Source organism: Anastrepha ludens, chromosome 5 (genome assembly GCF_028408465.1).
Source record: "Anastrepha ludens isolate Willacy chromosome 5, idAnaLude1.1, whole genome shotgun sequence".
NCBI lineage: Eukaryota > Metazoa > Arthropoda > Insecta > Diptera > Tephritidae > Anastrepha > Anastrepha ludens.
In genome coordinates, this window is record NC_071501.1 from 37049733 (window position 1) to 37073782 (window position 24050).

General features: G+C 38.2%; 1 protein-coding gene across 1 annotated transcript; it reads right to left on the bottom strand.

Annotated features, from left to right (window-relative positions):
* Window positions 1–305: 305 nt before the first annotated feature.
* On the bottom strand, window positions 306–832 carry LOC128864658 (uncharacterized). The gene is made up of 2 exons (XM_054104414.1): window positions 778–832; window positions 306–718 (listed from the first exon to the last, which is right to left on the bottom strand). Exons 1-2 carry the CDS (start codon window positions 830–832, stop codon window positions 306–308), a joined length of 468 nt encoding a protein of 155 aa, XP_053960389.1.
* Window positions 833–24050: the final 23218 nt, after the last annotated feature.

A 24050-nucleotide genomic window follows, 5' to 3' on the forward strand; every position in this document is an offset into this window, starting at 1 on the left:
GTCGGCAACTAACATAGATTACTAAGATATTTATTTTTCAACAAATATGTAGGAGTGGGAGATCTCAAGTCGGTGGACCCGCAATTGTCAAAAGACCACCGAAGAGCTCGTGAGGGATGAAGAGGAAGTGGGGACCCCACTGAGAAGGTGCAATTTGTGTCAAGGCGTTCCAATTAATAGCTTCGTTTGTAAGTCAGTTAGATATTTCTTTTATTTAAACTGTCGCTTTGTAATTTGCGATTACAGAATCTTAGGATATCCATAATAGTCCATATATCCATCAAAAGTGTTAAAGCCATCATTTATTATGGCGCCACAGTTGTAGATGAGAAAGTGTCGTTAGGTGCGGGTGGAGACGCAGTTGAAGATGCGTTAAGTGCGGGTGGAGACGCAGTTGAAGATGCGTTAGGTACGGGTGGAGACGCAGTTGAAGATGCGTTAGATGCGGGTGGATACGCAGTTGAAGATGCATTTGGGGAAGCACTTGAAGGACCACTAGGACCACAACCAGGACCATGACGAGGGGGACCCCATGGGGCATAACGGGGGGGACCCCATGGCTGATAATGGGGTGGACCCCATGAGGGATAACGGGGCGGACCCCGTGGGTGATAACGGGGTGGACCCCATGAGGGATAACGGGGGGGACCCCATGAGTCATCACTAGGTGGCCCTCTTGGTCCTCCTCGCCTACCAAGTCCTCGGTCACCTCGTCTTCCTGTAAATATTTGAGATTGTATATATTTGACGAATTGAATAAGTTGCCAAAAAACTTACCTTTGGCGAGGACGAATACTAAAGCAATAACAAATAGTCCCGTAAATAATTTCATCTTTCCAAGAATCTGAACTTTTGCAAATTGATAGTCACTTTTACTTTGACAAGCCTTATATACCATCATTTTGAGTAGAGAGAAATTAAACACACAATTCTATATTTGTTTAAGACTTCTACTTCTTGCAAGTTATCAAAACAAACTTCATGACGACAATGCAAATAAATTGTGCACTGAAAGTATTTTACAAATATTTTACCTGTTCACTAACAGGCACGCACGGTTCGGTAAATAGTATTGGCAATTAGGAAATACTAGGCCGCACATAAATTAATCGATGCCTCAGAAGCTCCGAGAGCTCCTGAAAAGGAGGTTTTGCGGCTTCCTTCGCATAGTCACGACTGAGCACAAAACGATATGAATATATTTATTATACCTATAATGAATATATTTACAATATTGTCTTGATGGTACAGAGCTAGCCTCAAGAAAGGCTACACTTTTTACGATACTTTTATTAATCGATGTCACCTTAAGACCGTAATAGGCTCGCACTTCGTACCTTTTCAGGGGATAAAGTAATACAATTGTATGATAACTTATTCAAACACATAGCTTAAAATCCTTAGCTTAAAAAACCTCAAAGTGGCCCAATTTTAAGCTTTTATCTTAACCTGCTTTAGTACTTTTAAAAACATTTTAATAGGTTTTGCAACTTTTCTTCATACTGCCGCATCCGAAAACAAAAGTGGTTAAATGCGCCTTATCATTTTTTTTTTTATTACTCGAATTCGCTGTATGGTGGTGGCGGTGGAGATGTTCTCTGAGTGACACAAGCCCATACACTTTTACACTTACACACTACTTTTTTTAATAGTCGAACCATCTTGATTTGACTATGAATCTGCCTATGTCGTCTATTTTCTTTTCTGCAATTTCTTTGAAGTTAATAATCGAGGATTCCCACATCATTCTATGTCGTAGAGCTCCCAGGCTTGGGCACTCACACGGATAGTAAAAGACTGTTTCCTTAGATTCTTTTTGATAGCAGCTTCTACATCTATTGTTGTTCGGCCATCCCATCTTCCTGGCATGGTCTCCCAAGGGCCAGGTGCCGGTTATTGTTGACGGAATTCTGAATATGTCTGCTCATGGCTTTCCTATCAGCTCGTCAATTCTGGATTTGTTGAGATTGGGCGACGTCTGTTTAGTTATTTTGCCCGTATCCGTGTGAGTCCATCTGCCAACGGCCTGCTTCTGGAATAGCGAGAAGATCTCCATTTTACGCAAGCCTTCGGGACAACTTATTTCTACCGCTTTTGATTCGTTATAGGATGCTACCTGTCTTGTCGGTTTATCAGTTTTCTCATTTTCTTTTGTGTTCCTAACGCCAGGTACCCAGATGAGAGTGATGTCTCTTTGTCTTTGCATTGTCTGACGATTTTTCAATTGGTTTTAGGTGACTTTAAAGCTATGATTGCTGCTTGACTATTTGAAAAAATACGTACTTCCGACAGTTGTTGTGGACGGTTTTTAATTATCCAGCAAGCTTCCCTTATCCCGAGAGCTTCTGCTTGAAAAATATTATTCCAATTCGCCAAATGAAAATACTTGTCAGTTTCGAGGTATTTCGAATATACACCGGCGCCCACACCGCAGTCCATCATGGATCCGTCAGTCTAAAGTGCAGTTGACTTTAAATTCAAATTCAAATCTTTCGCGAGCGGAACTTTACCTTAAACTCTATGTTAAATTCTAGTATAGCGGTAGTAAAATCTGATGAGTTACTACTAAGCCTTTGGTTGTCTAAGATAACACTATGACCAAACATTCTAGCATTCCGAAAACTACCTTATTTTATTCTGAAGGCGGTATTCGTTGCTATTCGGCGTAATTGTAAGCCTATTGGTAACAGGTAGAGCATGACATTAAGTCTCTCTGCTGGACACAATTCGCTGTTTTTTACCCAAAACTTTAAGTGGTCGTTAGTGAGCGCTACGGTTTCGACCCACTAAACAGTGGAAGCAGGGTTTCTTCAACTGTTCGCAGAAATGTGTTCAACAGTTTAAGATGGGCCGATGTAATTGAAGCCTTAAGGATAAAATTCAAGATCCCGAATAATCTGTTGAAGATTTTATCTTTTTTATCTTTTATACCGATGCGAAATATGAGCAGATTCGCTAAGAGTATCTTCTTCATACAGAACATCGTCAGAAGCAGCGGTTTTAGTTATTAAGGGAACCATCCCTATAGATCTTTTAGCACAAGAGCGTAAACGGAGATGGGAGGCAAAAATCTCAGGAATTCCAAGACCATGCTTCTCCGCTCACATTTTGGCAGGCAAAATGAAACTCTGAGCTGTACAGTAGACGGACATCGAGACTAATACCCGATCTAAAAAAGTGGGTAGAAAGAAAGCACGGTGAGGTAAACTATTACCTCACATAGTTTTTGTCCGGACACGTAAACTTTCGCAAGTATTTGTGGCGTATGGGAAAGGTAAACCTACAAAATTGCATTTGTCGATGATGCCGAGCACATTTTCAGAGAGAACAGCTCTGCAACGAGCTATTGGTGTATTTTCACCTGAAGAAATAATCGGGGAAATGATGGTAGGCGAAGAAAAATGGAATGCCGACGCAAATTTTGTTGAGGACATTAGCCGAAAAAAGGGGCGAAATGAAAACGTACGCTGGAGAGCATTAAGCATATGTTTCTCAAAACAGGCGATCCTGGACGCAGGGTGGGTAACTGAATGTGTCGTAGGACGCCGTCTTGGACCTCTACCTTGAAGCAATGCTGAAGCCGTGTCGGGAGGGATGTTGTTAGTGGAATCACGTAGTAGCGACGTGTGCGAGCGAAGGTAATATTAACCCCACATCATCGAAAAAAAAGCTCTTTAGAAAATGCAGGTGAAGCATTTCCAACTGAGTTGGTGCTAAAATATACATACATATATAGAGGAAATACCAGACGGGAAATCCCTTGTTAAATTATTATTTAAATTACAGATTTCTCATGCACCTCACAATATTTTTGTTCTTTTTTTGTCGAGACAAACTAGCACGTGCAATTAAGTCCATTGTACTGCCCTCGGGTTCTCATTTTATTTGTCTTTAAATCTACCCGACCGCCGAAGAAGGTGCCAAAGACCTCAATCCAGATTCGAGCGAGACGCACAGAAAGTGGTCCGCCATCTCATACCCCTCTCCACATGCTGGACAAAGCGCACTGTCTGAGATGCCTACCTCTTCCATTTGCTTCGCCCATAGAAAGTGGCCAGTCATCAGTCCAACCAACTGCCTACAGTCCCTTCTGCTTAAGGACAGGAGATTCGGCGACAGTCGATCGGATATGACAGGTAACATCAATTTTGTCCATCTGCAGCCGCTCTCAGCCTGCCAGGCTCGCTTGTGGGTTAGAGTAACCCGTTTGCTAATCGTGGCTTTGATGGCTGCAGACGGGAGTGATGGAACGGGTTCTGAGGCCAACTTCCTTGGCTAAAGAGTCAAAGATCTCGTTGCAGGCGTTACCCACGTGTCTCGGGACCCATGTCAGCACCGACATAGTTCAGTCTGGACTTAAAGTACTCCACTACCCTTGAAGTGGTTGGAGGGCTGTCTAAGGCCATGAGCGCAGCTTATACAGACTTACTAACTTCTAGACTTTTTAATTTTTTGTTTTTGTTGAACCGCTAAGATAACGGTAACCTACGTGTATCTATACAAAGCAAGGCGGACACATTTACATAAGATGAGGAAACAAGATCAGCTGTTTTAGCTATTTTGTGTATTGATTGTCCAAGTGGCTTGCCATTCTGTTGCTGCATTGTTCGTTTGTTAATGTTCTCTCGGAAATTTCGACATTAATCCCTTGCCGTGTCATTTAGCTCGACGAAATTCGGGCCCAAGTGTTACGCGTCAACTCGTGGTAAACCGATCAGAATAATACGAGTATACCTGTAAGCTACTTTGTAACAGCAATTATGAGACTGGTGACTGACTCTGGTGGCGTACAGATAGAAACTAACTTTCAATCACAATGCAGGCTCGTGATGTTAATGATTGATCCGACTATCTGTACACGACCTCATTCGTTATATTTACGTTTGGCCTGACGATCTATTTACGAGCCTGGCTCGTCATATTCATGTTTGGACCAAAATTTTCATCACGAGTCAGACTCGTTAAGGCTCAGCAAGGGGTTAATGAACACTTTAACAAAACGAAAAAATTTGGTTTTCACTGAAGAGTATTAAACAAAGTGAAATAATTATATGACATTTAATTAAATTCACCAGGTGGCGCAAAATTAATCATCTAATTTTGTTTTTGAATCTCTTTTTTACCAAATAAAACAAAATATATTAGTTTTGAGTGATGGAAATATTTATTTTGATTTTTACGCATGTCTGCTTGTATACAGCAGCTGTCTAGTCCAAAAGTGTCAAATGTGATTGACGTAGGTATGACACCATTTGCAAAAATTAGAAATGTTCCCATGGGGTGATTAATATTGCGCCATCCTTATCTTTACTTTTCTTTTTTATGTAAAGCAAGTGGCTTTTGTTACCTCAAGTACAAGAAAACACAAGCGGATTAATGTACGCAAACAAGCAAATTGTTTATTTTCTCGTTATCAAATAAACGTAAATTAAATTCTCAATCCATTATGTTTCATGCTTAGTTTTCACAAAAATTATACACAATTTTTAATTTGAAATGTAAACAAATAAAATACTGTATAAATAGACGTCATTTTGACAGTCCCCAGCCAAAGCAAATAAAAAAAGTCACCTCAGCTGTTCCTGCAAAATGTTATTTTAACCGTCATCCTACCGAATATTATTGGGTATGGGAATAAGTTTCCGTCCTTTCTTAACCAAAGTTACGAATTATTTAAACAATTAAATAATAATAATTGATATTATTTGAAGTATGTACCAATAGAAGCTACAACTTTACTCCATTTTTCAGGCAGCATACGGATTCCTCTGACGAAAAATTCGAGTTCTTTTGACTTGATCCATCCATTAAGCCAGATTGCGAAGCTCTCGTAAGAAGTGAACTGCTCTCCAATAAGAGCTGATTGTATTGATCGGAACAGATGGTAATCCGAAGGTGCAATGTTCGGAAATACGGCGGTTGGGGCAAGACTTCCCAATTCAGGCCCTCTAAATATTTCTGGACCGATTTAGCAACGTGTGGGCTGGCGTTGTCATGCGGCAAAATCAGTTTGTCATGTCTTCTGCCCCATTCTGACCGCTTTTCTTTGAGAGCTCGATTCAAACGTATTAGCTGCAGTCGGTAACGATCACCAATGATGGTTTCAGATGGTTTATCTCTTCTGATCCCACCAGATGCACAACATAACCTTTGAAGCATGAATATTTTTTTTCGCTGTCGATGGACATGGTTCACCTGGCAGGCTCCAACATTTTCGACGCTTAGGATTATTATAATATATTTATTTTTCTTCGCCAGTGACGATGCAATGCAGAAAACCTTCTCTTTTCTGCCGTTCAAGAAGAATCTCACACGTCACCAAACGTCTCACGATATCCCTCTCCTTCAATTGATGTGGCATCCAGTTACTTGCTTTCTGGACAATTCCTATCGCGTGCGAACGTTTACCGACGGTTGATCAGTCAACATCAAACTCTTTAGACATATCATCAAAGGTTCGACATGCGTCGACATCCAGTAATTGTTGTAGTTGAGTACCTTCGAATTTTTTCGGTACCTCTTCGGGATCTTTATCACTCACGTCGATGCCACTTTGGAAGCGTGATTATTTGATGGAGCGTGATTACCGTAAATATTGATCAATATACGGAGCTTCATGATATCCAGAGCGTACTTAAATTATGGAGAGAACACTTCTCGAAACTAAAGGGGTTTTCAATTGGCGCGGGTCGATTTTGGCGCCTTGTGGCAGCCATTTTGTTTTGGTGACATCTGTCAAATCTTTTGTTTATTATTCAGTTGTTTATGCCAAATCATCATGGCAAGTTACACGATTGAACAGCACGTTCAAATGATACAACTTTATTATCAAAGTGAGTGTTCATTAACGCAAACGTTGCGCGCATTGCGCCCATTTTTCGGTAGACGTGGTGGCCCTTCCAATTTCTTATGGCCCATATTGAACCATATGGACCTAGACGGCATGTGGTTCCAGTAGGACGGCGCTACGTGCCACACAGCAAACGCCATTTTATTCCATTTCAACATCTACCCGCCCTTATTGAAAAACCCTTTACAAGGTGAAGTCCAAAAAAAAAAATTTTTTTGATGACACCATCTTTTTAATGAGTCTGGCCGTTGGAAGTTACATCCTTAGCTGACTTCCAGTGAAAGCTTAGTGCCATTCGATACAGTGAAAGCGAAGCTATTGCGTATAAAGTGTCAGTATGTTTATGTTATCGGTACAAAAATCGAACAAAGAGCTAATATCAAATTTTGTTTTAAAATCGGTAAAACGTTTACAGAAACATTTGAATTGATGAAAAAAGTTTACGGCGATGATTGTCTATCTCGTTGAGTGGTTTGCACGTTTCAGAGATGGGTGTGAGGGGTTGGTGTATGCACCATCTCATCAATCCACTTTTGTGACTGATTTTTTGATTAGAAATCCCATTTTAACCATCAACCACTCATCGTATTCGCCTGATATGGCTCTCTGTCACTTCTACCTATTCGGAAAATTGTATTTGGCCATGAAAGGAAAACGTTTTGCTTCCGTAGAGTCCATCGAAAAGGCTTGTACCGACATCCTGACCATGACGAGATGACGATAGCAATGACGCAGCTAAAGAACAACAAGGCCCGCGGGCCGACGGACTGCCGGCTGAGCTATTCAAACATGGCGGCGAGGAATTTAAGTGTGCACTGTCCAATCCATAAGAAGGGTGGTCCTGCAATCTGTGCCAATTATCGCGGCATTATTCTACGAAATATCGCCTATGAGGTTCATCAACCAACTGATTGTTCCTTATCGGTGTGGCTTTAGACCTGGAAAGTCTACCATGGTCGAGATATTCGGAATGCGCCAAGTCTTGGAAAACACTCATGAAAGGAGAATCGACACACACCATCTTTTCGTCGACTTCAAAGCTACATTCCACATTATGAGAAGGAGTTACTTAAATGGCGCGATGTCTGAATTTGGTATCCCCGCAAAACTAATACGGCTATGCAAGATGACGTTGCTTAATACCAGCGGCGCCGTCAGAATTGGGAAGGACCGCTCCGAGCCGTTTGATACCAAACAAAGATTCAGACAGGGTGACTCGCTGTCGTGCGACTTCTTTAACTCGATGTTGGAAAGGATCGTACGAGCCGCAGAACTTAATCGCTCAGGCATAATTTTTCATAAGAGCGTACAATTGTTGGCGTATGCCGATGATATTGACATCATCGACCTTAACAACCGCGCTATTAGTTCTGGCTTTTCCAAACTGGATAAAGAGGAAAAGCGAATGGATATGGTGGTGAACGAGGACAAAACGAAGTACCTCCTGCCTTCAAACAAACAGTCGGCGCACTCGCGCATCGGCACCCACGTCACTGACAGTTATGATTTCGAGGTTGTAAAAGACTTTGTTTATTTAGGAACCAGCATTAACACCGATAATAATGTCAGCCTAAAAATCCAACGTAGAATCTCTTTTGCCAACAAATGCAACTTAGGACTGAGTAGGCAACTTAGTAGTAAAGTCCTCTCTCGACGAACAAAACTAACACTCTCCAAAGCTCTCATCATGCCCGTCCGTATGGCGCAGAAGCGTTGACAACATGAAGCGACGATTGGAAAGTTTGAGAGAAAGATTCTGCGCAAGATTTTTGGACCTTTGCACTTGGGCAACGGCGAAAATCGCAGACGATGGAACGATGAGCTGTATGAGTTTTACGACGGCATAGTGCAGCGAATAAAGATCCAGCAGCTACGTCGGGTGGGTCATACCGTCTGAATGGACACAAACGCTCCGGCTCTGAAAGTATTCGATGCGGCACCGGCTGGTGGTAGCAGAGGAAGAGGAAGGCCTCCTCTGCGTTGGAAAGATCAGGTCGAGAAGGTCTTGGCTTCACTTGGTGTGTCCATCTGGCACCGGTTAGCACGAGAAAGAAACGCCTGGCGCGCTTAGTTAAACTCGGCCAAAATTGTGTAAGCGGTTATCGCGCCAATTAAGAAGAAGGATATTTATTAATACACATAAGTATGTATGTATGTATCTACATGATTAGAAGTGAACAGAGTTTTAAAGTAAAAGCAAAACAATCAGGGCAGCATATTTTTAGAAGTACATAAATATTTACGCGCTTGTTTCACCCATATAAACATTTATATGTATGTATTAAAATCCATTTTGATGAAGCTATGGCCCACCACAGACTGTGAAACTAAGAGACAGAGAGATTAAAATCGATTTAAAAAGCCAACTTGTTCGAATGTTTCTTTGTCTCGTTTTTCATAGTTCGGCGCTTATCACTTAGAGGTCAATTCGTGCGCCTTTGTACATATTTAAAGACGAGATGCGCTTAAAAGCCAACCGTACATATGTAGGTACATACAAGGTGGGGGCTTAAAAAGTATCACCTTACTTGAAGAATTTTAAACATAATCAAATGGCGGTTGATATAACTGTTGCTTTACATTTGACAAGTGACAGATTGTAGAATTTATGACGTTTCAAAATGGTGAGCTCGTACAATGCCAGAAGATAGAAAAATGTTTGTGATGACTTTGCGAAATAGTTTATCAGTGATTTTAATTCAACCCGAATTTTGGAACAAGTGCCTGAACCGTTTGGCGCTCACTACTCACACAATTCGACATCTGGTGACTTGGCTTGAAGCGGGAGGGTCAATCCGAAAATCATTTGGACAGCATCGAACAAGGTGGTATCTTGATAACAGCCAACATGTAAGGGATAATGACGAGAGCAGCCACTGACATGTGTCAATAACTGTTCTTAGCCAATCACCAAACCCGTATGGCATACAATCAAAAGTTGTTGAAGTTTAATGATGAAATGGAGAGATCTCGATTTTGTTCGAAGATTTTCAAACAGCTCGGGCAAATAAGCAACCAGTACCCGCACACCTGTTCGAAACTCGAGAAATACTTGATTATTTAGACTTTTTTGTCAGCATTTTTGCTAAGTTTCATAGATTATTTATAGAGATTGCTAACGTCGTGACACTGGTACAGTGCGGCGGCAGTAAAATTACTCACAAAGCAGTCGAAAACCTCCAAGGTAGCCATGAAATGCCGAACATCTCTTAACGAGATGACTGAGGTTAATATGGGAAGGGAACTGCAGGGCCGATAAACTAACGAAATTTGGCACCTCATTGACTGACGAGGGCAGTTCAATAAGTACCCGTGTTTGATGACAGAGGGCGTTCCTGAGGAAAGTTGGTGAGGTTAGTTTGGATTGGTAGCTATTCGAGGAAGACATGTTTCGTGATTTTCACTAAAATGGAAAAAGGGCGCTATCGTTCGGTAATTCGGCAAATTAATATTTTACATCATAAGGCGATGAAACAATTGTCGGCCCAATGGGTGCCGCGATCTCTCACAAGCAACAACAAACGGTTGCGGCTGTTAACTTCGAAACAGTGTTTGGAGTAATTTAAGTGAGATCCGAAGTTATTTTTGCGTCGAGTTGTCATCGTTGATCAAGCATGGATTCATTATTAAACACCAGAAACTAAGCAACAATAAAAAAAAATGGATTTCCCCCGATGACAGTCCCATCGGCCGAAAAGGTCATGGCGTAAATTTTTTGGGATGCGAACGGCGTCATCCTCATAGATTTTTTAGAAAAAGTCGGAACGACAAGTGGACAGTGCTACAGTAAATTATTGGACCGCTTCCACAAAAAATTGAAAGAGACACGACCGTATTTGGCCAAAAAGAAGATGTCACGTTAATGCACCAGCGCATTCATCCAGAGTTGTCGCCGCCAAACTGCATGAATTGCGACTTTTTCTTGTTCCCTAACATGAAGAAATGGCTCGCGGGAAAAAAAATTTAGTTTAAACGAGGAAGTCATCGCCGAGACAGAGGCGTATTTTGGAGATTTCGACAAATCCTATTTTTGGAGCGGTTAAAAAATGGCCGGAGCCTTGGGAGAAGTGTGTCTTTCTAAAAGGGGCTATGTTGAAAAAAAAAAATTGAAAAAAAATGGTGTCTTCATTTCGAACACGAGTATTTATTGAACCCCCGTCGCATATAATTTCTTGTGTTTGGTAGTTTCTATTGCTTTTTTTTCTTCTATGCAAGTAATTCTCGTTCGCTTTGCTTGTTTATTCATGCAGTTCGACAACACAGCGAATTCGGAAGGCGTAACATTGCATTCTATCATCCTTGGATATTGATAGTTCTCATGCAGATTTAAGAAAGAAACACATACTCTTTTAAAAACATTATCTTTTAATATTTACTATTAATTTTGTCAAAATCAGCTTGTTTGCAGCATACATTTTACAGCCTTATCTATTTTGGACCGAACAAACGCAGAGTATAATATCTTAAGAATATATGGGCCAGTGAAGTGCGATGAGTGACGTCTAACAAAAGCGAGCATAGCAGGTGAACTGAAGTACACCAGAGGTGGCGATGTGCTGTTTCAAAGAAACTCCATTGATAACTACAGTACTGCATCTCTTTATTAAATAGGATCGAATCCAATCAAGGAAAGTTGGATGAAAACCGAGACATGACAATTTAGTTACTAAAATTGTATGGTATGTTTTATCAAAGACTTTAGAGAAATCCGTGTATATCGCGTCAGTTTGGAAAGCATTCTGGAAGCCTGCGTGGCAATCTTCAGAAAACACGGATAATTTAGATAACGTATATTAGATCTTGCAACTACAAAACCATGCTGTCTAGGACTAATCAGACGTTTAACGCTAAAATACAATATAACTTGTTTTTGACAACACATTCAAAAAGTTTAGATACAGCAGATAATTTGAAAATTGGCCTGTAATTTGCAATATCGCTTTTATTACCGCTTCTGAAAATAGGAATGACTGAAGTCGGCCTCCAATCGTCGATAAATATTCTTTCAGCCAAGGATTTGTCAAAACTTAGTTTAAGAGGTAGCACCAAAGAGCGGCAATTTTTGAACAAAGTTACAGAAAGCCCGTTTACATCCGAATGAGAAGAGCTTTTAATCTTTAACGATCCCCCAATGACATCATCGTCTGATAGAACAAGTGAACCGAAGTTTATTGTAGAAGACAATTTCCTCGAGAAATTTTGGCGAATGGCGACCAAATGTTCTTCCTGAATATCTTCAGCAGACACGAAATTACATAGATGAAAAGAAATCGGCAAATAAGTTCGCTGCATCGCTAACAGAGCAGGCAGTTACGCCCCTATAAAAAACAGAATAAGCAATAGAAGAGACCTTTTTAAACGATTTAATATATCGCCAAAAAGACTTCGGATTACTTTTTATATTGAGCTCAAATTTGTGAAAGTATTCTTTATACAAAGACTTACTCAAAGTACGAAACTTGTTCCTGTGGAACATAAAAAAATCATAAAAGCGGGTTTCGTTAGTAAACTTGAACTTCTTTTATGTATTACCCCTACACGGGCGTTTGCCCATATATGTAAGTATGCACATATATTTGTTTACTTACAGCAAAAAAAAAATACTAAATATGTTTTAGGAGGTGTGGCACTTGCTTATCTAATCCGGCTGGAACCGGCGAGGGTCAATATAAATCAACTTCGCTATATTTTGCTTTGGAATTATGTACATACTTATGCGAGTATATACTAGCGCTAGTACGCATACATACATATGTACATATACATATATAACCTTAATGTGAATACATATATAATTTGAAAAATATTGAAATGACTGACGTTTATGACTGAACGGAACAAAATCATAAATAACAAACACGTGGAGAGAGCAAAACAGAAATAAAATATTTTTTATACAGCTACTTTAGAGTTGTGTACGTGTTGTGAATGAGTTGCAAACTTGACTGATATAATATTGTATTTACTAATACATAAATATGTACATACATTCTAAATATATCTACTTTCACACATACATACATATATAAATTTTGCTTTGTGTAGCCTTAGTAAAAGTTATAAGCAATTTGGGGGCCTGTCAACGCACACTAATTTCGCGCTTGTAGGCGCACCGCTTGTTTTCTGCTCTCCTATCTTTACGAAACTTTGCTCTCCCCATTAAGTTGGTGTTGGTTTTATTAATAACATTGTGTAGCAGACAAAAAAGAACAAGAATTCAGTAAGGTGATTACGAAAGAGGAAGAGGTGTAGAAAATGGAACCTTTGGCCGTCACAATTTTTTACAATAAAGTATAGGTCTTCAAAAGATAGGAACTAGTGTCAGTTATTTTTATAATTTTCGGAATTCATTGGACTGTATAAAACGCAAGAGTGCCGGAAAATATTTTTAAAAATTTAGATTTGTAATATATGTATGTAAGTACATATTATAATTCATTGGAGAAGGAAGGAAATTAATGGGGTACTTTTGTCTGTTATCGCACACTGTTTTCGTTTGAGAAAGGTACTGCCGAAATTTTCTAGGAAATATTTTTGTGGAATATTTTGACCCTCCATCGACTCTACAAAGTTAATTTTTTTCCGATTTTTGAAAACACGGGCCAAAATTATTGACACTTACTTACTTACTTAATTGGTTACCATGTTACACCCAGCCAAATAATGTCTCGCCAGGTGTCTTTGTTTTCCGCACATCTTTTCCAGTTTCTCAAGCCAAGAGAAGATAGGTCATCTTCAAACTGTTACCTCCTGCCGAACAATGTCTCGCCAGGTGTCTTTGTTCTCTGAACACCTTTTCTGGTTTCTTAGGCTAAGAAAAGCAAGGTACCCTTAAATTTGGTCCTTCCATCGGACACGAGGACATCCTCTTCACCATAGACCGCCAATTACCGTCTCAAACGCTTTCTTCGCTGGAGCAGTCACTCCAGCGTGACTCGTTTGACTATGTCAATATTTCCGTAAAGCTAATACAGATCGTAGTTAATTCGAATGCGGTAACCGTCATTAGCGCGAGCATGCGAAAACGCCAACTCCAAACTCTAACTCCGTTTGCATCTGATTGTTTGACAGTCCAGGCTGCAGCACCATAGAAAAGCACCGGGATGATGAGCGTCTTGTAGACTATTGCTTTCGTTCGTCGAGAGAGAGTTTTGCTACTCCATTGCGCACTTAGTCCAAAGTAGCACTTGTTGGCAAGAGTTATCCTTCGCTTGATTTCATTGTTGCTGGTAATAGCGGATTCAAGATATATGAAGTCCTTGACCACATCGAGTTTATAGTGCTTAACTTCGATCTGTAGTTCAAAATGCTGCGTATGACCGATGAGGAAGATATCATCAGCATACGGAAGAGGCTGGACACTTTTCCCGTTTCATTCTACACTCGCTCTGCGAACCACGCGCTCAATAACAAAGTTGAATAGATCGCATGAGAATGGGTCATCTTGTCTGAAACCTCGAACGGTATCAAAAGGTTCGGAGAGGATCTCTTTCCTATCTTGACAGAGCTTTGTGTGCTCCTCAAAGTCATTCTGCACATCCGTGTCAGCTTAGCAAGGATACGAACTGAGACATTATGCGTTATAGTCACGAATCGGGCCAAGAAATTGAACAAATTATGGAATATTGGATAAAAATACTCAACAAAAATATTGGCCTTTAAATTTGTAGACTCTTAAAGACAGTATTAATGGTAAATGCCGTTTTATATGTTTACTTTTTCTAAAAATTTAGATCAGCCCTCAAGATGCCCTCAAGCAAATTAGAAAACTTTAAAACACTCCAAAAAAAATAGTGACGTTAACAGACAAAACGGCTCTCTGTCTTTAATAATTTCGAGAACCAAATTATTTTGGTCCCATTTTGTTGCATAGTGTAATTATTTTTGTCTTTTCGGAGTTTTATATCTACTTGTTCATACGAGTTATTGTGCATGCATTAATGGCGTGGAAACAAGAGAAAAAAACAAGTATTTTGTTTTTAATTAAATTTCTTAAGATTAACTAAAATATGCAATAAATTCGATAACAAAGTGACGAAAATAAATATGATGAGAATAGAGCGCAAATTGGACCCTGAATGGGGTCGGTGGACGTGGACAGGTGTCTAGTTGAACCAAGTAAAGGCGCACGCTTTGGCGCTAGGTTACGTAGTGGGCCATGCGATGAAAAATATCGTCTAATTGATTATCGGTTGAAGAAGAATTAGCAGTTGCCAGTGAAGATGAAACAAGATTTTTACGAAAGTTAGGTAAAAAAAACAAATGTCAAAAAGTTTAAACTGGTTGAAAAGAAATTATTACATACACACACACACACATACAGACCAAACCCATATTCCAAATGATGTTGAACAACAGTTGCCGAAGGCATTCGAGGAATGAACAAAAAAAATTTACCTCCTGTAGAAAGAGTTAAATTAGTTGGCTTCTTTTTATTTGCAAACTATTATGCCATAATTTTTAGACTAAAAAATTGCATATATAAACATAAATAAAGGGTGATCAGATTGGAGGTACCTTTTCCAATTGGGGTTTTTTGACAGATCACACGTGACTACTGTCAAACTAAATACATAATTTTTTTCAGTATTCATTGACATTTCATCGGTGAAAGACGTACGCCTCAACAACGTTTACAAATCGTATAAACGTATTACGAAATTCGACTCGCTGTGAAAAGATTTCATCGCGCGCTCAGGCCAACTTATGGTGTTCAGCGATGAGGCGTATTTTTGGCTTAATGGCTATGGCAATAAGCAAAATTTCCGTATTTCCGCTGAAGAGCAACCCCAAACCATTCAAGAACAGCCGTTAAATCAACCGTTTGGTGCGGCTATGCGGCCAATAGGCTGGCGCAGTTGTGGCCAACATTTGAAATGGATTATCTTTAAAAAATAAATATCATGAATGGTTCTACACAAAACTTTTGAATTTTCGAAGTTTTATTTCAATTTGACCTCTTCGAGCATTGCAATCTTGACGCGATGAAGGGGCTCAGTAGGTGTAATGATCTTGAGAGCGATGCTAGGCCACCCTTGTCGGTAAGGTCGATAGTGAACACTGAAGCTAAAAGCAAACCACAACACCATAGCGTCTGTTCCCGTTTTGCGCGGCTGTAAACAACGTCTGTTCTCCAAGAGGAGCGGTTGATTTTTATAAAAAGGAAAACTTTAAACCCTTCAGAAGGCAACGGGAAACCACTGAACGTATTTTTTCCATGAAAATTATGCAAGCAACATCAAATGAATATCATTCAAGTGTATGCGCCCACACCTGATCAAAGTGTGGATGAAATAGAACAATTCTATAATGAAATAGACTATAACTTTGGTTTGGGTGAGAGAAACGAAAGAGGAGATAGAGTAGGAGAATTCTGCCAAGAATATGCTTCTGTTTGCCTCCAAGACGACTTTATACTTGGAAATCACCAGCAGATAACAGTCGAAATATACAAAAGATTGCAAAATGATATACGCCGCAAAATTCACTCAGCAAAAAACCGATTGGTTAAGGGGACAGATATCTACCTGTAAACGCCATATTTTCCCTGATTTTCATTAAAATTATTTAAAATAAAGAAGTCAATATATTTTTTTCAAAATTGGCATACAGTTTTATTATTAAAATAATATCCTTTTTTTTATTTTAATCATTTAAAATGGCGGATGTACACTCAATTCTTCCAGGAAGGTCGCAGCGCGGCTTCTCAATCGGCGGGCATTGTAGCATCGGCGTCAGTGACCTGAATACAAAAAACCAAAAAGTTTTTTGTTTATTAATGTCATAATTTCTATATGAATTAAACGAAAATGAGGGAAAAAATTCGCGGAATAAAATGCTTAAAAAAATGAATTTTGGGGCGAATTTTCCTACTATTTTTGCTTCGAAAAAATTATTTTTTCGGTCAATAATTTTTGAAGTTATCGTGTACGCCAATTTCAAAAATATAGTTTTGAGAAAAAGGTGTCTTAGGTAACTATACGGAACTATACCTCTCCCAGCGCTCGAACGCAAAGAATAGAGTCGTCACAGTTGACGATCTATAAAATAAGAAATACTTAAATTTACGTTCTAAAATTTTTTTTGACGTATTCTTAAAGGATTATATTAACATTTTATGAAAAAAAGGTTGTCTGTAAAGTCGGTTTACTGACGATAGTTTAACGTGACAACGTCATAAGAAAATATTGATGGAATGGTTGTAATTTTCAAAACAAAATTTTAATTTTATTTGTTTGATAGATATTTTGTATGGATATAGAGGAGGAGGTAAATGGAATTGCAATGGAATAGGTCAAGTTACATTTACACAAACGTGCAAAATGACGAAACATTTATCAAATTCATGAAAGATATCTTCAATTTCGATTGTGCATCAGACGTTAATAAGTCAACAACACTAAGAGGCACCATCATCGATTTGCCTTTTTCAAGACACTTTACACTTGAAACACTCCCTTTCATTTTCTACTTTTTCTATCATCGTCCTATTCTCAACAGAGAAATGGTTCATTACCATGCACACAGGAAGAAGGCATATGCAAATACAAATATGTATGTGAATTTATATACAAATGCGCATATACATACATATACATATATGCTCACTCAAGTAGGACAGAGCCAGATGTCGAACATTGCCGAACGCGGGGGCCGATTGTGCTCTTTGTCGTTCGTTCCGCGCTCTCGCTTGCAGTTCAAGCACATTAGCTTACATTTGCTTGCGTACGGAATAGATTCGTATATTTGATATGTCCATATGACTTGTATGCATCTTTACATATAGATTTGTTCTTTTTGAAAATTGCGCGAAATTGTATATGTATATGCATGTTTATATACATATATTAGTATACAACATATCTTATAAGGTATATGGTAAATATTACCATACATTTTTTCCTTCATATATAATAAAAAAATTAATAATAATAACATTAAAATAACAGGTATAATTAACAAACTTGGTTTTATTTTAAATTCTTCAAGTAAATCAAATTAATAATAATCAATAAGAAGGCATATGCAAATACAAATACGTGAATTTATATATGTACATATGCGCATATACATACATATATACGCTCACTTAAGTAGGAGAGAGCAAGATGTCGAACGTTGCCGTTCGTTTGCTTTGTTTGCTTTGTCGTTCGTTCCGCGCTTTCGCTTGCAGTTCATTCAAGGTAACGGCAATGAGCAAGGTAACGACAAATGAGCAAGGTAACACGAGCAAGGTAACGACACATTTTTTCGTGCGTGCAGCCGGCTAAATCGAATTATAAGACGTTATCACGTGAAACATTTTTTTTTCCCCTTAAATAACCAATGTCAAGAAATTGAAAGACTACAAGACCTAGACGATGACTTCAATGCGCACAAAAAATTGAAAGAAACAATAGGGATACGTAGAAAAAGAAGCCGTTATAAACTCACACAACGAAATTGTTTTGAAAACAGATGAGAAAAAAGCTATTTGGGAAGATTATATAAAAACCTTCTTCACTGATAATATCAGATCAAACTACAGTACCCTTTCACACTTGCTCTCCTGGTATTCTGATAAGTAAAAATGAAATCGAAAGTGCTATTAAAAATATCAAATCAAATAAAGCTACAGGACCTGATCAAATTCCATCTGAAATTCTGAAACTTATAAACGACGAGAATCTACAATTCCTTCTTAAACTTTTCAATCATGTAAGTACGTATATAATACAGGCATATACCTTGCAGATTGGCTGAAATCAACGTTTATTACCCTTCCGAAAAAATCCAATGCTAAGCACTGCAGTGAATATAGACTGATAAGTCTAATGAAATAGATAAGTCTAAAAATATTTCTTAAAGTTCTACACAACAGAATTTACAAATAATGCGAAGAAGCAATGGATGAAATGCAATTTGGTTTCCGTGGAGGAATGGGTACAAGAGAAGCTTTATTCTGTGTCCAGGTGCTTGTTGAAAATTGTTGAGATGTACAAAAAGATGTCTTTCTATGTTTCGTAGACTACGAAAAAACAATTGACATTGTGCAACATCCTTATGAAATCCAAACAATTGAAAATTTAGCGCATAGCATATTGTAGTTGATGGTGACCACTCTGAAGATATACCGATTTCGAAAGGTGTACGACAAGGCTGCATACTCTCACCACTGCTCTTTAGTATTTACTCCAAACGAATATTTTAGGAAGCATTGGAAAACATTGAAGATGGTAAATGTATGTGAATGAAAGTAAATGGCGTCATTATAAATAACATCAGGTACGCCGCGGATACAACTCTAGTATGTGACAGATTGGCTGGCCTTCAAAAACTGGTCGCCAAAGTTGCAATGCACAGTCAACTATACAAAATCTACATCAGCAAAATTAAATACACGGTTGTTAGCAGAAGAAATACATATAACAATCATATAATCAACAATGCTCCTGTAGAAAGAGTAAATAAATTTAGATACCTTGGTTGTCTTCTCAACGAAAACTGGGATGCCTCAACAGAAATAAGATGTCGCATCGAAATGGTACGATCAGCATTTCTTACATATGGTAAAGTCCTAAAATGTCGCGACTTCATAAAATGCTATGCATGGTCAGTTTTGCTATATGGCATGGAAATATGGACCATAAAACCCTCCGACATGAATAGACTGGAAACATTTGAAATGTGGCTTCTTCGGAGATTGCTCAAGATATCATGGACCGACCACGTTTCTATTGAAGAAGTGCTGCGAAGAGTTCACGGCGACAGAGAACTAATCAAATGCATCAAACGACGGAAAGCTTCATATTTGGGGCATATTCTACGAAACCCGAAATATGAATTGCTGCAATTCATATTGTAGGGCAAGATTGAAGGAAGAAGAGGTATCGGGCGTTCGATTACGAAGAGCAAATAAAAAAGAAGATTTCAATTTGATATCCGATATCCCCAAATTGATCACCCTTTATATAGCTGTAGAAATAGAGTCAACGAAAGAAAGTAAATAGCGAAAGTAAGTAAAGCGAGAAATTGCAATGCATATACGAGTCTATATTTACTAATGTTGCTGGCAGCAAAACGCATGCAAAATTCGTATTCAACCAAAGCGACTATGAACACACGTTTTTCTGTAATATGAATGCAGAATTAATATCTAGCAAAATTTTTATTATTTCTCTTTAAATTCGTAATAATAATTCTCCTTAAATTCGTAATAATAATTCTCGCTAACACAGCAAATACAGGGTTGTATGGGCAAAAGTATGGTTAAACTCCGAGTTCGGGAGAGAAATTTTCTATGGATAATCTCGCTTTTTTGGACGTGCAGACCGACTACCACCATAACCTAATCTCGCTTTTTAATTACGGATTGGGAGCTAAGCCCGCAAAAGGGCTTAGTATATACATATTTTCTTGTATTATAAACAAACATCGCAATCCAATGTGTACGACTTTCATTGCCACCCATTGTACAGAATAGCTTTATAGCTGCATATGCACACATTTGTTGCCTGCTTTTAGGCTCATTCTAATTTCTCTCCAGCCACATTTCGTGCAAAATCGTCGTTTCATGTCATTTAAATCTAAATTTGACCCTAAAAGATTCAATTAAATATCGCTCAAAGTATCGGGAACGACATTTTGCCCTAACCCAACAACTTTGATTGCAGTTTGACAACAAATTAACAAAATAAAAGATAAAAGTTAACGGGGAAATAAAGTATTTATATTCATACTCAAATGCGCCCTAAATCAAACGCATACATATTCAATTTCCCTCCCCGCTTTTAAAGTGGCAAATAATTAGACAAGTGCAACCCACAATTACTGTTACTTCTTTTTGCCTTTAATTCGCCATTCATTGCAGTAGCATTATTCGCAATAATTTATTAGGTTAGCGGTGTTTTAAGGGTAGCTACCCGTTGCCGCTCCCTTGTTCGTGGGCTAACTCGATTACTGCATGTCGTGTGCATGGCACAAGTGCTATGTAATTTTCTGGGCGTGTCCGGTTGTTAGAAGAATCTGTACTTAGTTGTATTTTATTACACTTTTTTGATCTTACGATATTTTTTCCATTTGCTGTTGTGGGGGTGAATGCGCCTTTTCCATCGCATAATTTTTAAAATGTGTCAATATTGTTGCCAATAATTTATTTTTGTATCATTTGTAAAGAATAAGAATACAATGACGAACAACAAAAAAATCAACACAGCTATAAAATCGCTAAATAAGAAAATTTTTGACAAGAAATACAACCGACGTGCTATTTTTAAGGCTAGTTGAGTGGTGCCCATCAGAGAACTGCACCGGTTGAGTGTAAAACATTCATACGCTTCGCTTGAACAACAAAACAGGCCTTTGCGTTCAAACGATCGAACTTGTTCAATTAAGTTATTGTCATTGTTTATTTCAGCTCAATCAAATCATGTGCTGCGTTTTAGCTCTCCGATGTTATCACCAATCGTCTTCAAAGCAGCCGTTTCGGGTATTTGCTCGTTCGGCTGTACATTCATTTTTTTGAGCAAGAATAAAAGGGCTATAGAGCCAAATGAGCCGGTTTGACCACGTATGATCTCGCATGAGTTTTTGCATGTAACGATAGCAAAGTAAAAGCAAAATTTTAAAGCAAAAGCACTATATTTTCATATTTGTTTTTTTTCTTAAAACTTATAATAAAACACGAAAGAAAATAATGTAAATAAAGAAAACATTGCAATTCATTTTTTCTTATAATAAGTAATAAATATATGTGAATTTTATGTAGGTATTTACAATACATATTAAAAATTTTAAAATAAGAGTGTAGAAAGAGCAAACTATCTACAGATTTTGGACCAAGACGGTTTTACTTTTCGGTTATAATATTGCCAGCAAGTGAAAAACTTCGTTCAGCGGCTGGACTACTATCAGGAATTGAATGAACTTGCAGTGCAAGTTTAGATAATTGTGGATAGCTTTTTTCATTCATTTTCCACCATTTAAGTACGTCAAAGTTATGGGTTATTTCTACTTTTTCCTTGTAATATCTATCTACCTCTTCAGTAGGTGTTTTTGCAGTAGTAAATGTTGAGTTTTCAATTAATTCAGGGGGAAAAAATTAACATCTTTGAATGCTGATTGATTTGCAGGTATTTCATCGACGTCTATTGAAACACTGCCATCAGGAAATGAGAATTGAGAAACGGAATCAGAATAAGGTGTACATGGACAAGGTGGAGCTGAATTGACTGATGAAGATGTCGAAGAAATTAAATGAAATTTGTCAATTTGGGAAATGCAAAAATTCTTAACATCACTTAGATCGGCTTCTGGTAGATATAAGAAGAACGCAGTTTTTTGCCATAAGCTCAGAGATGCTATCCAAATTTTGTCAATGTTATTGATGATATTTTCTTTTAATGTTATTATGGAAGATACATCTGTATCTTTAGGTAAGGTACTCTTGCTTATATATGACTCAAAATACCTGAAAGAAACATTCGGGCAGCTTGCAATTCGTTTCTGGACCGCCTCAGGACCATAGTTAAGGCAAAAGGTGGTCACATCGAGCAAAAGTAAATACATAGATTCTTAATTTTGTATTATTTTCAAACATTTTTTACTTTGAATTGGGTAAAAGAAATTTTCAAAACTAAATTTATGGCCTTTTTAATTGATTACACTTGGAGTGCCACAATTTTTGAAAAATCTTGATGGATATGGAAAAATTAAAAAAATTGGTCCGAAGCCTAAGATTGACGGGAGGTGTAACAGAGAGAAAAGACGCCAGTCCTAACCAAATTAGATATGAACTTTCTCACAATGTCCCGTAGAGAAAAACACAGCAAATTTTGGGAAATGATTCGAATTTAAAAGATCAAAATAGACTAGCTGAACCGAAGCTTACGCTACGCCTCAAAACAGTTAGAGCGTTAGAGCTGAATTCGCTTATAATCACAAGATCTGGGATGATGAATGGCAATCTGTAATTTTTTGCGATAAAAAAATATTATCTCGTAAGCTGCCTCGGTAGTCTAGCGTAAGTGCACTAGCCTGCCATCCCAGAGGTTGTGGGTTCGAATCACACGTAAAGCACGGTCCTCGCACTTTCCCTGTTTCTATAAAAAAAAATAAAATAACATTCCTCAAACCCAAAATCTTTCCATCCTTACTCCCGCACAATAGTCAGCGCATTATTTGCATTGTAGCTGCTAAAACAAGCAAAAACAAAGAAAAATACTCAGTTACACACTGCATCAGGGGCGCCAGCAAGAGGAAGCGAGCAACCGCGGTAATAGTGCTGACACACCAAATTTAGCGAAGTCCTCAACCATCTGTGCGATTCTTCTGGCAGAAAAATGTGAAACACAGATGGCGCCCCAGGCAGTAAGAAGGCGTTGTTACTAAGTAACGACAGGTGGGCATTCCCACTATTTAAGACTGGTAGCGGCAGGCTAATCACCTACCCTGCCAGAAATCAAATAGATTAACGAAACCAACGCAAGACAAGAGTCTTGTCGAGGCCCAATGTTCCCAAGAGGAGTGAACAAGAAAGAAAAATCTCGATTGGTTGTCAGAAGTATGTATTAATAAAAGATGGTAAAAGGTAATAAAAGAATGTACTCATTTTTTATAGACATTTTTTAGGAATTTTTCTCTGTCCTGAAGGCCAAAATCCTGTTACAACCCACCTATCTTTTTTTAAGACGCTTACTTTGGTGCCACCCTACTACAAAAAAATATGTCCAAAAAAAAATTGTTCTTGTATACTATGTATTTGATGTCAATAATAACATACTATAAAACCAAAACCATCGCATTTTATTTTCTTAAAAAAAAAAATTCCTAAAAATATCTATAAAAAATGAGTATTTGGCCAGACTACGTCCTTAACTTAAGCCGCATATTTGGCCCAAAAATAGTGAAAATTTAGTACTTTCTTCATTTTGACGAGTACGGAAGCAAACGAGCACGCCACTAGTGCTTGTATGTGCAGTCTTTTATGTAAATCTGTGATATACATACATACATACATACAAAATTTTCTTTATTAAATTATTGCTTAAAAGCTGTATGTACATACTCACTCTGGTCAGTTCCATATGTACATACGTACATACCTATACACATATGTACATTGATGTGGAAAGTATAAACTAGTAATAAATATATACCAAGTATATATGCACATACATATGCCCGTACGTATGCATCAATTTTCATGTTTACGAATTGAATA

What these genes read in the sequence shown, in the direction of transcription:
- LOC128864658 (XM_054104414.1), bottom strand. Translation starts at nt 832, where the DNA reads ATGAAATTATTTACGGGACTATTTGTTATTGCTTTAGTATTCGTCCTC. An exon ending in AGTATTCGTCCTCGCCAAAG is followed by an intron (nt 719 to 777) that starts GTAAGTTTTTTG and finishes AAATATTTACAG; the next exon opens with GAAGACGAGGTGACCGAGGA.